We start from the raw sequence: 16,881 nt of genomic DNA on the forward strand, positions 1-16,881 counted from the left end.
AGAAAATTTTTTTTTTTTTTTTTTTGTAGAGACAGAGTCTCACCTTATTGCCCTCGGTAGAGTGCCATGGCATCACACAGCTCACAGCAACCTCCAACTCCTTGGGCTTAGGCGATTCTCTTGACTCAGCCTCCCAAGTAGCTGGGACTACAGGCGCCCGCCATAACGCCCAGCTATTTTTTTGTTGCAGTTTGGCCGGGGCTGGGTTTGAACCCGCCACCCTCGGCATATGGGGCCGGTGCCCTACCCGTTGAGCCACAGGCGCCGCCCTAGAAATTTTTCTTATACTATTTTTTTTGCAATTTGTTCCCCTCTATTTTCTCTGGAACATATATTAGTTGAATGTTGATCTTCATTAATTCTATTTTTTTATCCTTTCTCTCTTATTTTTCATTTCTTAGTCTTTTTGTTCTTTTGAGGATATTTGCAATATTTTCTTTCAGCCCTTCTAGTAACCTTTTAAAAATTTGTTATTGTATTTTGAATTTCTAAGACCTCTTATCTCTTAATTTTTTAAAATGGCATTCCTGTTTCTATTTTATAGATACAATGTCTTTTTATATCACTGAATTTATCGATTATAGTTTTACTTTTTTCCCCATTTCTACATTTTTCCCTTTTAAGTTATGTATATTAAAATTTTTCATTGTGAAATACTGTTAGATTTACAAGAAGTCACAAAAATAATTATATAGCAAGTTTCAGGTACTCTACCCTACTTCCGCCATTGATAATATCTTACCTAGGTGTAGATGTTTATCAAAACCAGGAAATTGACATTGTGACAATTTATTAACTAAACTATACATCTAGATCTTTTTTTGCATTTCATCAGTTTTTACATGCACTCTCTTTTTTCTGGTACATAGTTTTGTGATATTTCATCACATGTATAGACTGATGTTACCTAAATCACTGTTAAAATATATGACTGTTTTATCACCACAGAGAAATTCTCTTGTTCTGCTCCTTATTATCACACCCTCTCTAGCTCTAACCTCTGGCAACTACTCAGATTTCTTTCTCCATCACTATAATTTTGTCATTTTGAGAACATTATACAAGGTATAAATAGAATCATACAGTATGTAAATTTATGAGTTTGGGGGTTTTATTCCTTTTTTGTTTTGTTTTTCAGCTTTCTGTGCATGTATTCCTCTGCCTAGTTCATTCACTAAACTCCTACATCCTCCTTCCCTCCAGTACACACACATATTTTCCTTGTCCTTTGAGAATCAGTGCATCCAGCCTCTCTTCCCGAAGCCTTTTCTTTTGTTCCCAGGCTGAGTTAACTGCTGCTTCTCCTGTGTGATGCAGTATACCTGGTGCCTGTGTACAAAGTACACACGGTGCCTGTCACAGATAGATCTCTAATAAATGTTAGACCGTTCTCCTCTTCCTCCACAAATATCTCTAAAACAGTATTGATCACACCGTACTGTATTTTCATGATTACTTGTCTGGTTTCATTATGAGCTTGATTATGAGCTGGTTTGTTCATCCGTTCATTAACTGATTTTTATTGCATATCTACCGTGTGTGTGTGCAAGAAACTCATTGTTCATGTAGGTGCTGAGTATACAATGTACTTTCATTGTTGTATTTATAGCACTTCTCGTAGGGTCTAGGAAATAGTTTCTCAAAGTGTGGTTTTTGGACTATTTGCAGCTGGATCACTGAAGAGTGAGGTTGTTCAGGATTTTCCATTCAGCATAATGCCTTTCAGACCCATTAACATTATTATACAGGGCGGCGCCTGTGGCTAGGGTGTGAGTAGGGTGCCAGTCCCATATGCCAGAGGTGGCGGGTTCAAACCCAGCCCCGGCCAAAAACCACAAAAAAAAAAAAAAATTATTATACATACCAGTTGTACGGTTTTTTAATTTAATTTTATTATTATTATTTTTTTGAGACAGAGTCTCATTCTGTGCCCTGGTTAGAGTGCCATGGCATTATAACTCATAGCAACCTCAAACTCTTAGGCTCAAGTGCCTCCCTAGAAGCTGGTGTCCTCCACAATGCCCAGCTAGTTATTTTTTTGTTTTTTTTTTCTTTCTATTTTTAGTAGAGATGGGGTTTCATTCTTGCTCAGTCTGGTCTTGAACTTCTGAGCTCAAGCAATCCACCCACATTGGCCTCCCAGAGTGCTAGGATTACAGGAGTGAGTCACCATGCCCAGCCTGGTTTGTTCCTTTTAAATTGCTAAACAGTATTCCATAGTATGGGTGTAGTAGAGGTTATTCACTCAGAGTGGCATTGTTTTTGTTACAAACTTGGCAGTACTATTAGATTTTAACAGCTCTATACTTATTACTTTAGTATTACAAAGTTTTTACCCTTCTGCGAGCCTGTAATTTCACTGAACAAAAAGGCCTTTAAGTTCTTTAAGCTTTAGGAACCTGCCTGCCTTGGGAAACTGTTGCACTAGTAACAGATTTTCAGCAAGTTAGATAACAAAGTCATATGAAGAAGTTCACATAAGATTATTTTTCTGAAGTTTGATGTAAACAGATATTTGCTTCTGAGAGTGACCATTTTAATAAGATTTAAATATTTTTAAAAACTTTATTGCCTTTCGAAGTGTAAAGTCGATATTAGATAAAGAAATCATAAGCATTATTTATTCATAAAGTTACAAAATTTAAAAATGGAAATATTTTCTTTCAGCAATTGGGTTTGTGTTTAAGGTGGGCTTATTTATAAAACTGGAGGTATTGGAAGTGATGGATATTAATTGATGAAAATTGCGATCTCAAAGGATTCATTGTTAAGGGTTCTCATTTGAGTTTTTGTTATAAACTGTATCAGGTAATATATGGTGGTCTGTGAGGTTTCTGAGTGATGATCAGGTGGTGATGGTAGCTACTTTTAATCTGATTGTAGAAATGATTTGGTTTCTTGAGACCCTGAACCTTGTAATAACAAGGGGATGTAAGGCTCTGTGTAGGTTGGTGAGAGAGAATTTAGTGAAATCTGATTGATAAAAGCATGAGAAGAAAAAAACTAGTAAGAGAAGAAAGGAATGCCTTTTACATGTGTATTATGTACAGGTAATTTAAATGGCTAAGTAGCAGCTTCCTGGTAGGGTAGCCTCAATCAGGCTGTGTTTTGGCCAAAAGGCCAGTTCTGGTGTACAGTTTGATAAGTTTTAACATATATATGTACTCATAAAACCTTACCACAATGAGGATTATGAGCATATATATCATATCCAAAAAGTTCCCTTGGGGCCCTTTATAACCTTTCCCTTTTAACCCTCTGTACCTCTTATTCATGAAGCCACCAATCTGTTTTCTGACACCATACCTTAGTCTGTATTCCCTAAAATTTTATACAGTGTATTTGGGGAGGAGGATGTCTGGTGTTTTTCATTTGGCATAATTATTTTGAGATGGAATCATATTGTAATTTGTGTCAGTAATTCATTCCTTTTTATTGTTGAATAGTATTCCATTTTATGAATATATCACAAATTGTTTATGCACTGCTTGTTCATAGACATTTATGTTGTTTTGGTTTTGAGCTGTTATAAATAAAGCTACTAAGAATGTTTGTGTACAAGTCTTTTTTATGGACATATGTTTTCATTTCTTTTGGATAAATACAGGATGGAATGGCTGAATCATATACCTAGTGTATGTTTAATTTTTTAAGAAACAAATTGTTAGGCCTGGCGTGGTAACTCATGCCTATAATCCTAGCACTCTGGGATGCTGAGATGGGTGGATTGCCTGAGCTCACGAGTTCGAGACCAGCCTGAGCCAGAGAAAGACCTTGTCTCTAAAAATAGCTGGGCTTTGTGGTGGGCTCCTATAGTCCCAGCTACTTGGGAGGCTGAGGCAATAGAATCGCTTGAGCCTAAGAGTTTGAGGTTGCTGTGAGTGTGATGCCATAGCACTCTACCAAGGGCAACAAAGTTGCCTCTGTCTCAAAAAAAAAAAAAGAAAAGAAACAAATTGTTTTCTAGAACAATTTCCAAAGTAATTGTGCTGTTTTTGATTCCTACCACAAGTGTATGAGTGTTCCATGTCATATACATACTCAGCAATACTTGATGTCATTAATCTTTAATTTAGCCATTCTAATAGATGCATAATGACATAACATTATGGTTTTAATTTGTATTTCCTTAATGACTAATGACATTCAACATTATTTCATGAGCTTATTTTTTCCATCTGTCTCAATGTCTTAATTTTTTATTGATTATTTTGAGAGATCCTTATATAGCCTACATTCAAGTCCTATATCAGATATATCAGACATATGACTTGCAAGTATTTTCTGGCAGTTTGTGGCTTGATTTTTCAGTGTTTTAACATTGTGTTCTGAAGAGCAAACATTTTTAATTTTACTGAAGTTCATTATCAGTTTATTTTTTTGAATTGTGCTTTTTAGTTTTAGAAAGTTAATAGTTTAATTTTTTTTACAGACAGGGTCTTACTCTGTTGCCCAGGCTAGAGTACAATATCATGATCATGGCTCCCTGTAAGCTTAAACTTGTGGGTTCAGGCTATCTTACTGCCTCAGACTCCTAAGTAGCTAGTACTACAGGTGTGTGCCACCATGACTGGCTAATTTTTAAAATTTTTTTGTGGAAACAGGCATCTTGCTATGTTGCCCAGGCTGGTGTCGAACTCTTGCCTCAAGTGATCCTCCCTCCTCAGCTTCCCAAAGTGCTAAGATGACAGATGTGTGCTGTATGCCTTGCCAGTTTTAAGTTTTAGATTTAGGTCTGTGATCCATTTTGAGTTAACTTTTGTACATGATGTGAGCTGTTGATCAGAATTGTTTTTTTTTTTCCTAGAGGTGCTGAATATTGTACCTGTTGTATATCTATTTATTCTAGCACAATTGGATAAAAACTCTTTCTTTGCTAAATTGCATTTGAGCCCTTGTTGAAAATGAGTTGTGCTCCCTTCAGCAGCACATATGCTCTAATTGGAATGATACAGAGAAGATTAGTATGGCCCCTGCACAAGCATGACCCCCAAATTGTGAAGCAATCCATATTTTTTCTGGTTGCTGGATTTGATCGAAAGGTCATACTGTTGGTGACATTCCTAAGGTAGTCAAAGTAGCCAATGTCTCTCTTTTGGCCCTTTACAAAGGTAAGAAGGAATGGCCAAGATCATACATTTTGATGAAAACACAATAATAAATTATCATATGCCCCCCCCCAAAGATGAGTTGTTCATATTTATGAGTATGGGTCCTTTTCTGAGTCTCTGTTCTATTCCATTAATCTACTTCTCAGTCATTACACCAATACCACTCTGTGTTCATTACTACAACTTTTTAGTTAAGTCTTGAAATCAGGTTGTGTTAGTCTTCCAAATCTGTTATTTTTTATTAGTCATTTAGGCTATTCCTTTGAATATCCATACGAATTTTGAAATCAGTTTGTCACTTTTAACAAGCAAGCCTGCTTGGTATTGTTTGGAATTATGTTGTATCTATCAATGAACTTGAAGGAAAATTAAGATCTTACTAGAATTGAGTCTTCTGACTCATGAAGATGGTAAGTTCTCTACTTATTTTGGTCTTCCTTAATTTTTTTTCTTTCCTTTTTTTTTGTGAGACAGAGTCTCACTTTGACCCCCTTGGTAGAGTGCCGTAGTGTCATAGCTCACAGCAACCTCAAACTCTTGGGCTTAAGTGATTCTCTTGCCTCGGGCTCCCAAGTAGCTGGGACTACAGGCACCTGCCACAACACCCAGCTATTTTTTTTAGAGACGCGGTCTCGCTCAGGCTGGTCTCCAACGTATGATCTCAGGCAATCCACCCACCTTGGCCTCTCAAGTCCTAGGAGTACAGGCATGAGTCACCGTGCCTGATCTTTAATTTCTTTTAGTAATGTTACCTAGTTTTCAGTGTGCAAGCTTTTGTCAGATTTATCCCTATTTTTTTTTATTTTATTGTAAATGTTGTCTTTGAAGTTTCAATTTCAGATTTCTCATTTTTAGTATATAGAAATACAATCGATTTTAAAATATTGATCTTGTATTCTGCAACCTTATTAAACTCACTAGTTTTAGTACCTTTTTAAACTAGACTCAACAAGAGATGATCATGTCTGCAGATAAGCACAGTTTTAGTTCTATAACAATCTGAATATCTTTTCTTGTCATACTGCACTGGCTCAAATCTTCAGAACATTATTGAAGAGAAGTGGTGTAAGTGAAAATCCTTGTCTTATTTCAGATGCTTATTTCTGATCTCATGTGGAGAGGATTTAGTCTTTGATCAGTAGGTTTATTGTTGGCTGTAGGTTTTCTATAGATATTCTTTCTCTGGCTGATGAAGTTCTATTCTGTTCTTATGTACTGGAAATTTTTGTTTCTGTTTTTTAAATAAAGAATGAGTTTTAGATTTTGTCAAATGCATTTCCTGTGCCTATTGAAAAACATGTTTTTCTTTGTTGCTAAATAGTTAATGAGTTCAATTGATTGGTTTTGGAATATTCAACCAATCTTGCATTTTTAGGATAAACTTCAATAGATTATGATGTTATCTTTCTTATATATTGGTGGATTTTATTTATTAAAATTTTGTTCAGAATATTTATATCTGTGTTATAAGGTTTGTGGTTTTCCTTTTCTAGTAATATTTTTGTCTGATGTTGGTGTTTTGGTAACGTTGGCCTCTTAAAATTAGCAAATACTATCTTCTCTTAAGTTTTCTGGAAGAGTTGGATATGTTGAAATTTTTTCAATCTTAAATTCTTGGTAGAATTCATCAGTGAAACCTGGGGTTTTCTTGGAGGGAAGGTTTTTAACTATAAAAACATGTTTTTATAGTTAAATGTTTTTAACTACTGAATACCTATTCAGCTTACCTCTTCCTTCTTGATTGAGCTTTCGTAGGTTTGAATTTATCAAGGTCTTCTGAGTTGTTGAATTTATTGGCATAAAGTTGTTCATGATCTTCTTTTATTATTCTTATTATTTATAGCCTCTTGTAGTAAAGTGAACTATTATTTCTGATATTGGTAATTTGTTTCTTCTTGATCTTGTTTTTCCCCAGGCAGTCTGGCTAGAGGTTTATTAGTTTCATTGATTTTCTAAAAAGCTGGCTTTTGTTTTCATTGATTTTTCTCTCTTTTTTTTTTTTTTTGAGAAAGAGTCTCAAGCTGTCGTGCTGGGTAGAGTAGAGTACTGTGGCATCACAGCTTACAGCAACCTCAAACTTAAACGATTCTCTTGCTTAAGCAATTAAGCTTAAGCGATTCTCTTGCCTCAGCCTCCCAAGTAGCTGGGACTACAGGCTTCTACAATGCTCAGCTATTTTTGTTGTTGTTGTTGTTAGGTAGGCTTAGGCTGGAGTCGAAGCTGGCAGCCTTGGTGTATGTGGCTGGCGCCCTAACCACTGAGCTACGGGTGCTGCCATCTCTGTTGTTTTTGTTTTCTATTATTTTGATTTCTATTCTGATCTTTATTTTCTTCTACTTTCTTTGGGTTTAATTTGTTCTTTGTTTACTTTCCTAAGGAAACTGAGGTCATTTTTCTTAGACCTTTAATTTTTCCTTTTTTTTTTTTAATTTAAATTTATTTTTAATCATCGCTTCTCGGCCTTTTGGCTAAGATCAAAGTGTATTTTTAATCATCATTATTTTTTGAGACAGAGTCTCAGTTTCTTGCCCAGGCTAGAGTGCCATGGTGTCAGTCTAGCTTACAGCAACCTTAAACTCCTGAGTTCAAGCAATCCTTCTGGGTCAGCCTCTCAAGTACCTGGGACTACAAGTGCCCATGACAATTCCCAGCTAATTTTTCTTCTATTTTTAGTAGAGACAAGGTCTTAACTCTTGCTCAGGCTGGTCTTAAACTCCTGAGCTCAAGGAATCTTCCTGCCTCAGCCTTCCAGAGGGCTATGATTACAGCCATGAGCCACCCCACCTCCCCTCTTCTACTATAGGAATTTAATGTTATAATTTGACCCCTAAGTGTTGCTATAATGTCTTGCCACACCTCAAATTTTTGTATATTTGGCTTTTCCTCCTTTAAGTTAACAGTTTTCTAATTTCCCATTTGATTTCTTCTTTACCTTATAAATTATTTAGATAAAAGTGTTATTTAATTTCTAAATATTTGAGAATTTTCCAGTTAACTTTCTGTTGTTGAATTTTAATGTAATTCTGTTGTAATCAGAGAATGTACTTTATATGATTAAATCCTTTTAAATTTATTGAGACTCGCTTTATCGCCCAGAATGTTGTCTGCCTTGGTATATGTTCTGTGTGCACGTGAAAAATGAATGAGTTTTCTGTTCTGGTTGAGTGTTCTACAAATGTCAGTGAGATCCAATTCAGTTGATAATATTATTCAAATCTTACTAATTCCTGCTGATTTTATGTTTACTTTTTCTATTATATATTATGAGGGGAGATGTTGAAATCTCTGACTGTAATTGTAGAGTTGCCTAGATCTCGTAATTTTTTTAGTTTCATGTATTTTGAAGCTTCGTTATGAGGCAGAAAACGTTTGGGTTGTTGTGTACTTTTAATGAATTAATAACTCCCTTTTTTTTCTTTTTTTTTCCCCCTTTTTTTCTTATGAAATACATCAATAATCTTTGCTCTGAACTCTGCTTTGTCTGATATTAATATAGCCACTCTTTATTTGAACTAGTGCTAGACTAGTGTATTTTCCTTATGCTTTTATACAGAACCTCTTTGTATCTTTATTTTAGAACATATTTCTTAACGATAGCATATAATTGGGTCTGGCTTTTATATTACCTTTTATAGCTTTGATCATTTACATTTAAATGGCTTAGATCATATGTATTTAATGTGATTACTGACGTGGTTAAAATTAAGTCTGTAAACTTGCTATTTATTTTCTGTTTGTCTGGTTTGCTCTTTGTCTCTTTTCCTTCATCCCCCCTTAATTCTTTGCCCCTTGGATTAATATAAAAAATAATTTTTTATTATTTCATTTTATCTCCTTTTTTTTTTTCATTTTATTTCTTTTGTTGGCACATTAACTATAAGGTTTTATTTTCTTATATTGGTGGTTGCTTTAGTATTCATAGTACACATCTTTAATTTATCACATCCTACCTTCAAGTGACACTATGCCATTTCTTGTGTAGGTTAAAACCTTACAAAAGCATACTTCCATTTGTTCCTCACAGACTTTATGCTGTTCTGTCTTACATATATTTTATAAACCTGTGAAGACAGTAATTTGGGACAGTTGTTGGGTTTATATCATTAGCTTTCCGGCTTTCAGGGATTATTCTCCCTCATTGCCTGATGTACTGTGTCTTTCAGACGATTGTTTCATGTACTCTGTTTTTTTGGATTTCAGATAGAAATGTATACTCAGTCCTTGTTTTTCTGTCTTGGCTGGAAGCAGACGTTGAGGCTAATCTACTCTTCATGTTCTTACCTTTCCTCAATTCATGTATCTATCTCAAACTCTTTTAAATGCAGCCTAAAGCACAGCTATCCCCCCTGAACTTTCTTGTCCTCATTTTCTTTTGCACATATAGTTTTTGCCTTTAGAGTGCTTTCCTGATCCAAAATTATTCAATGAAATAGAGTATGATATAATTAATCTACCATGATACCTGATTTTGAAGGTCTGATTCAGGGTACATTCTACCTAGAAATGAAAAGAAAAGATTGAAGTGAATTATGACACCTTTTGTATTCATTTAAACTCTAGCAGTTTAGAAATAAAGCCAGTATTGCAGCTAGAGATGCCTATTAAATGCTCTTTCAATTAATTAGTCTGCCTGGCCCTTACTCAAATTAAACATTTAGCCTGCATTTGCCTTAGGAGTAGTTATGCTTATCTTGTCCATTAAATTATCAGTTTAACATTGGGAAATGTGCTTTCATATAGTAGAAAATGATTTACAACTTTATAGCATTCAATTTGAAGAGTTTTCTGTTTAAATGTATCTGAACTTTGTTCTATTTAGTATGGATTTATTTTTTTTTTCTGCTTTAGAAAATTAACCAGAAATTCTAGTATTCCTACTCTGAGTTTTTTCCTTTAACATAAATGCAGTAGGATCTTTTGATTTGTTCTATTTGAAGAAAAAGATTATGTTCCAAGGATGCAGTTGTCCTTTGATTTTTTTTTTTTTCACTAGAACAAAGGTGGGAGTAAAATTCTTTTTCTCTGTAGTTTATGAGAGACAAGGCTGATAGGGTGCCTTTATTTTCCTAAAAATAACTTTGAGGACAAATACAAAGTCAGTCCTGTTTTCTGTCTTTATAGTGTATGTTATTGCAAGGTGATGACTGATTTTTGTAATGAAAGAAACTACTAAAATAACAAAAAGTATTATAGCTAAGAAACTAACAAAGATGATAACCTGAGACACTGAAAGGTTTAAAATTACTTTCTGAATCACTGAGAAGATTAAATTTTAACTGGTGTGGTTTTGCTAAAGGAAAGCAGTATAATATTATGATGGGGGCACTGGGATGAATCAGAGGCTTAGGTTATATTGTTGTTAGCTTGTGCACTAAAATACCAGGTGGCTGAGCAAATCTTAAAGTTTTGAGCTTTAATATCCTCATGTGCCATGACTAAATAAACTAACCTTTAATGGGTAAATTGTATTGTGCGAGGTATATTGGAACCCATGTTTCTACAATATTCAGTATAATAGTTCAAAATATCAAACATGCCATTATAGTGAATTACCAAATTGCCTTAGGCTTGACTTTCTTTATTTTTATTTTATTTTATTATTATTTTTTTGAGACAGAGTCTCACTAAGTTGCCCTCGGTATAGTGCTGTAGTGTCACAGCTACCTCAAACTTTTGGGCTCCAGCGATTCTCTTGCCTCAGCGTCCCAAGTAGCTGGGACTACAGGTACCCGCCACAATGCCCAGCTATTTTTTGTTACAGTTGTTATTGTTGTTTAGCTGGCCCAGGCAGGGATTGAACCCACCAACCTCGGTGTATGTGTCTGGTGCCGTAACCACTGTGCTATGGACACCAAGCCTTGACTCTCATTTTTATTACCATCAATTTTCCTACCTACTGTGTATTCTGATTATTAAAATCCTATCTGTCAGGGCTGATGCACTAGCAACTATAATTTATACTAGTGTCATCTTTTAAGACCCTAAAGCATTTATTATCTGTCACTCATTTAGTAGTTACATACTTGGGATATCTTTAGTAGTTTTATATTTGGAAGTTAGGATAAATCTTGCATTGTTTAAAATTCTATATGTTCAGGCAGGGCACCTGTAGCTCAGTGGTTAGGGCGCCAGACACATGCTCTGGGGCGGGTGGTTTCCTACTTAAAAAAAAAAAAATAGCCTGGCATTGTGGTGGACACCTGTAGTCCCAGCTACTGGGGAGGCTGAGGCAAGAGAATTGCTTGAGCCCAAGAGTTTGAGGTTGCTGTGAGCTCTGATCCCACTGTACTCCACTGAGGGTGCCAAAGTGAGACTCTCAATAAAAAAAAAAAAATTCTGTATGTTCATGTATTACTGCTTCATTTAGATCATAAGTTCTAAGAAAGCCCTTAATTGGCATTTACCACAGCATTGTGCACATAGTACATGTAACTTAATAAACAATTGTGTGTGAATGAATTGTTAGACTATTTTACCTAATCAACATTCTGAGTTATTCACTTGTCATGTAAAAATTCACTCAATACAAGAGGTTTCAAGTTTTAAAAGTCTTTAACACTATCTGTATAGTGTAGTTAGGTTTTTAGTACTTTTTCAGAGAAGTGCTTTCAAAAATATTTTTTTATAATATTTTGAAAATTCTCGAAGTGAGTTAATTGAAATTAGCAAATAGACTTATTTTATTTGGCAGAGAGACCAGTTACTTTGCCTCATACCTTAGTTTTCTAAGAGTTTCAGCAGCTCTATCTTTTCCCTAACAGTGAAAGAAATCAAAAGAACATTTGAGTAATGTTTAGGCTATCTAGGGGATAGTAGTAGATACTATTACTATTACTACTGCTTCTACTACTAACTCAAAAGCTATCCATAAAAAAACTGAGTGCAATGATGTAATCTTCAGAGACACATTATTCTAGAATTTACACAACCTGCACATTCAGAATTGAAAAGCAGCATTTGATTTTTGCACTTTAAGGTGTTAGTGTTATGTTAATTAGGTTCTTCTTTAAAAATGTTTTGTGATCTTATGATCTGCTTTTATGGTTAATTTTCTTTTCTAATTTACAGTACTCCCTCACGTGTTGCTAAAGGAGTCGTCGACCACGCCAAAATGAGTCTACATGGTGCTAGTGGGGGGCATGAGAGATCAAGAGATAGACGAAGGTCAAGTGATAGATCGCGAGATTCATCTCATGAAAGAACAGAATCTCAGCTCACTCCTTGTATCAGAAATGTTACTTCTCCAACACGACAGCATCATGTTGGTATGTAAATAAACTAACCTTCCCAAAAGTTCTTAAAAGTGTGTCTTTACATTTTTAAATATTAATGACATTGAATTATGCCTAATACTGCAGAATAAAATTAGCTTTATATTTATATTCAGTTGTTTTTATTTTAGCTGAGCTTGGTTCTTGCTGTGAAAAAACACCTTAGTAAATGCAACTTAAAGGTGAACTTTTTTTAGTCTAGGACAGTCTTAAAAAAGAAGTAACTTGAAAAGCTTTTGAAACTAAGATAATAGTTTTTCAAGTTCATTTTATCTTATGAGATAATGTAGTAGTGGTCTATTTTAAAATATTTCGTAGTAAATTATTGATAGGAATCTCATTTATCAGGCAAATAAAGTAAAAACTAGAATGACCATCTTGCAGTTATTTATTCTGATTTTTGATACTTCAAATTTAATAATAAAAATAGATGAAAATGTGGAGTCTTTTACTTTCCTAGCTCATGTCTAGCTCATGTCTATCCCTCCTAACTACTCATTACTATATATGAGCATTATTAACCCAGATGAAAATCTTGTATGACTTTAACACACTAGTCTATAGCAGAAATGCCTGAGCATGTGAACTTGCTGAGTTTCATTTTTCTCTGGAGAACTGACACATAAAGATAGTGACTTACTGTATGAGGTGATTTCTAATAGTCTGTTGTAAATAAGAATCATTTATATTAGGGTCTAATATGCAAAGAAGTTATTCATGTATTAAGTCAGTCCTTGATGTCAAACTAGTATTTTTAAGCCAGAAATAAACAAAGTGATAAATAAGAGTTGACAGATTGTTAGATGCAAAAGCTCAGTGTTGGGGAGTAGAGTAGCAGGATATAATAAATTATTATTTTAGCAAGTTTTGCCTTTGGGATGCAACCAACACTGTGACAGACAATAGAAGGGAGGTGTCAGAATATCTCTGGAGATACGCAAACCTAATTATATAATCAGTAATGTTGTATGGAGTGTTCTCAGTAGCCTGAGTCATGGAAGAATTTGGCAAAAGCTGATGAAACTGATGAGGAGGTACATTTTTTTTTTTTTTTTTTTTGTAGAGACAGAGTCTCACTGTACCGCCCTCGCCCTTGGGTAGAGTGCCGTGGCGTCACACGGCTCACAGCAACCTCCAACTCCGGGGCTGAAGCGATTCTCTTGCCTCAGCCTCCGGAGTAGCTGGGACTACAGGCGCCCGCCACAACGCCTGGCTATTTTTTGGTTGCAGTTTGGCCGGGGCTGGGTTTGAACCCGCCACCCTCAGCATATGGGGCCGGCGCCCTACTCACTGAGCCACAGGCGCTGCCCGAGGAGGTACATTTTTAAGTCACCTTTAAAGTTTAGTTATCTAACTAGCCTTTAAATGAAACGTCACAAAATCTTAGTTTTTATATATATATTTTATAGAATATTGGAACATCTAAAGAAAATTTTAACAAATTTTCTACCTATAAAAATTATAGGTTTATGAAGCCTATGAAGTTTATAGGCTTCATAAACCTATAATTCTCATTCTCAACAAGCATGAGAATGAGAAGGAGCAGTATATCGTCAGTCACGAAAGCCACTTTACTTGGTAGACATAAATATTCTTAAGTAAAAAGTATTTCTTGTGGTGATTAGTGATTTTTTTTCTTCCTTTGGACCTTCTTTTTGTAAGACAAATTGCTAGTTTTAGAATGCCCTTATTAACATAGTGAGATTCCAGAGTTTGTACTTTGTGTTCTCAGAATAGTGTCATCCCTTTTAGTAATTAGGACAGTTTAAATTGGTATTCTTTTTTTTAATCGTATTATTCTTTTCCTAATTGTCAGAAGCTTATTTATTTGACTTGTGAGAATATTTGTTTCTTTGAGTTTCTATATATTTTTAAGTGAAGCAATAACAAAATTTTACTTAATTTTGATCTTAGTTTGGGTCAGTATTACTCGCCTATATATCTTTTGAAAAGTCTACAAATAAACATTTTAGAAAGCATTTGATGTTTTGCGTTTTATTCCTGGGAATTGAATTAATTTTTATGATATTCTATGGAAAAAAGTGTTATTTGAGATCAAATGAAGAAATGCTGTGATTTAAAACTTTTTTTAAGTCAAGCATTTTATTTTTTTAAGTCAAGCATTTTAAAAGATATGTACAAATCTTAAATTTTTAAAAGAAAATTTGCATAACTTTGTTTAATGTCTTTATTTCAGAACGAGAAAAAGATCACAGTTCCTCTCGTCCAAGTAGTCCTCGTCCTCAAAAAGCATCCCCAAATGGTTCCATTAGCAGCGCTGGGAACAGCAGCAGAAACAGTAGTCAGTCAAGTTCAGATGGTAGCTGTAAGACATCTGGGGAAATGGTGTTTGTATACGAAAATGCAAAAGAAGGAGCTCGGAATGTCAGAACCTCAGAACGAGTGACACTAATAGTGGATAACACTAGATTTGTTGTAGACCCATCTATTTTTACTGCACAGCCAAATACAATGTTGGGCAGGTTTGTATTATTATTACAATTTTTTGTACTACTAATTATAAGGCACTTTCATAGCCATTATTTATTTTTTAAAATTAAGTTTAATTTAATTGCTAATTAATTAACAATTCCATTTAGCTACTAATTCCAACAGTAGTTCTCTGTTAGAATGTAGCACTCCTATTTTACAGATGAAAGAACTGAGCTTTGGAAGTTGAATTACTTGTCTAAGATAATGTAGCTAAAAAGTGGTAGAGAGAAAGCTTGAACTTGGTTTTATTTCTAACATTCTTTGCAGTAATCAGGAGGAGTGGCAAATGTATTAGTTATTGAAGTTAAGATCTCTGCATAGTGAGACAATAGATTGAATCTAACCAGATGAATTTGGCTGTGATAATATGTTTCTTGCACTTGGGTTCCCAAATTCAACCACCAAATATAGAAGGTGCCAACATTGTTTAATGGTTAAAAAAAACAACAACTCAGAAATTCCGTTAGCTGTAAAGTTAGCATGAGTGGTTAGTTTGATGTAGATACTTAAAAGGAAAAGAAAGGAATGTCATTAAAAGTATTTAGTAGAATGAAGGAGACTATAGTCATTTTCTGATTTGTGTTGGTTCAAAGTAATAGCTCAATTTAAAGTTTGTGGTTATGGGAACCAAAATTTAAGTAAGCTATAGATAATGTGGTCTTGATTTTTCAAATTGTCCAAAACTAGGATGAGTTATAAAATCAGTATGTTTGGTCATGCTAATATAAAATGAGAAGACATATAAATGAAATAGAAGTTTACACGAGATAAAAACATGTGGTGTTTTTCTAGATTGTTCATGGGATGTCTGTTGTGCTTGTGTGATTTGTCATTGTCTCTTAATACAGACTACTTTTTTTTTTTTAAGTTGCTCAAGACAGCTTCAAACTCTTGGGCTTGAACGACCCTCTTGTCTCAGCCTCCAGGGAGCTGGAACTACAGGCATCCACCACAATGCCCAGCTAGTTTTTTTTTTTATTTTTAGTAGAAACGAGTCTCACTCTTACTCAGGCTAGTCTCAAACTCCTGCACTCAAGCAGTCCACCCACCTTCTCCCAGAGTGCTAGGATTACAAGCGTGAGCCACCGTGCCTGCCCAGAATAAGTTCTTACAAATATTTTCCTTTAACACTGATACTAGACTTTATATCTACAAGAAAAAAAATACTATAGGCTTTTTTGTAGTTTTAGTATTATGGGGAAGATTGTTATGGCAGTTATTAGGAGGGTGACTTGACACTGTTAATAATGCTTTATATTTTTACATAATATTTATAGAAGCATACAGCAAAAAAAAGTAGGTATTTGAAATTTTGCTTTACCTGTTAGACTATATTTTCTTTTAAAATGATTTTTTAAGTGTCCATGGTGATCTGCAAAGAAAAGCTTTCCCCCTTGTAAAAAATTTAAATATTTGAGAAAATTGCATGACATTTGATTCCTAAAAGACTTGTCTTTTTTGTTTCCAATCAATGAAAACTTATTTGCATGTCATTTGATTAAAGCATATCTTCACAGATGAAAATTAATATTCATGGGAACTGTAAAAAGAGGTTGCATTCTTTTTGAACCTTTGAAATTAAAAAGCTTTGTTAAGTTTCTGTGTTTCAACAAACTATTTGAATTAGGAGACTGTTGAGTAGCATATTTAGCTCAACTGTATTTACTTTGGAAATAGTGATACCATTGAATTCAAAGGTTTAACTCTCCTTAATCATGATTTTTAAATTTCCTCAAAAGTACTACAGTAAATTTTTCATTGCAAAAGACATATTTTGTGAAGTGCCTCTCTTCTAAATAGTTACTGTTAAAGGGCTCAATCCGACTTGAAAAAGAACATAAATCCATTTTTTTTATATAAAAATTAGTTGTAAAAGCTTTTTATCCATATTCTTAAACTTTTCATTCTCCTTTTCTTTATTCCTGTCTATCATAGCATATGATTGCTTCTTAAAGTTCTAGGATGCAATTCTAAGGGTTTCAAGCAAGATTTCTTATATATATAGT

General features: G+C 34.4%; 1 protein-coding gene and 1 non-coding gene across 5 annotated transcripts in view; both read left to right on the plus strand.

Moving 5' to 3' along the window:
• Positions 1 to 16,881, plus strand: part of BTBD10 (BTB domain containing 10) — a 96,062-nt gene that overhangs the window by 55,269 nt on the left and 23,912 nt on the right. For all 4 annotated transcript variants that reach the window (XM_053560722.1, XM_053560724.1, XM_053560726.1 and 1 more), the window contains 2 exons: positions 12,180 to 12,376; positions 14,580 to 14,865. In XM_053560722.1, coding sequence (XP_053416697.1) covers positions 12,180 to 12,376; positions 14,580 to 14,865 — 483 coding nt within the window. The remainder of the gene's footprint in view (positions 1 to 12,179; positions 12,377 to 14,579; positions 14,866 to 16,881) is intronic.
• On the plus strand, positions 4,912 to 5,017 carry LOC128566132 (U6 spliceosomal RNA). Its single transcript, XR_008374428.1, has one exon. It is a non-coding gene; the product is annotated as a U6 spliceosomal RNA (small nuclear RNA).

The sequence above is a fragment of the Nycticebus coucang genome, chromosome 14 (assembly GCF_027406575.1).
Source record: "Nycticebus coucang isolate mNycCou1 chromosome 14, mNycCou1.pri, whole genome shotgun sequence".
In the NCBI taxonomy this organism is placed as follows: Eukaryota; Metazoa; Chordata; class Mammalia; order Primates; family Lorisidae; genus Nycticebus; species Nycticebus coucang.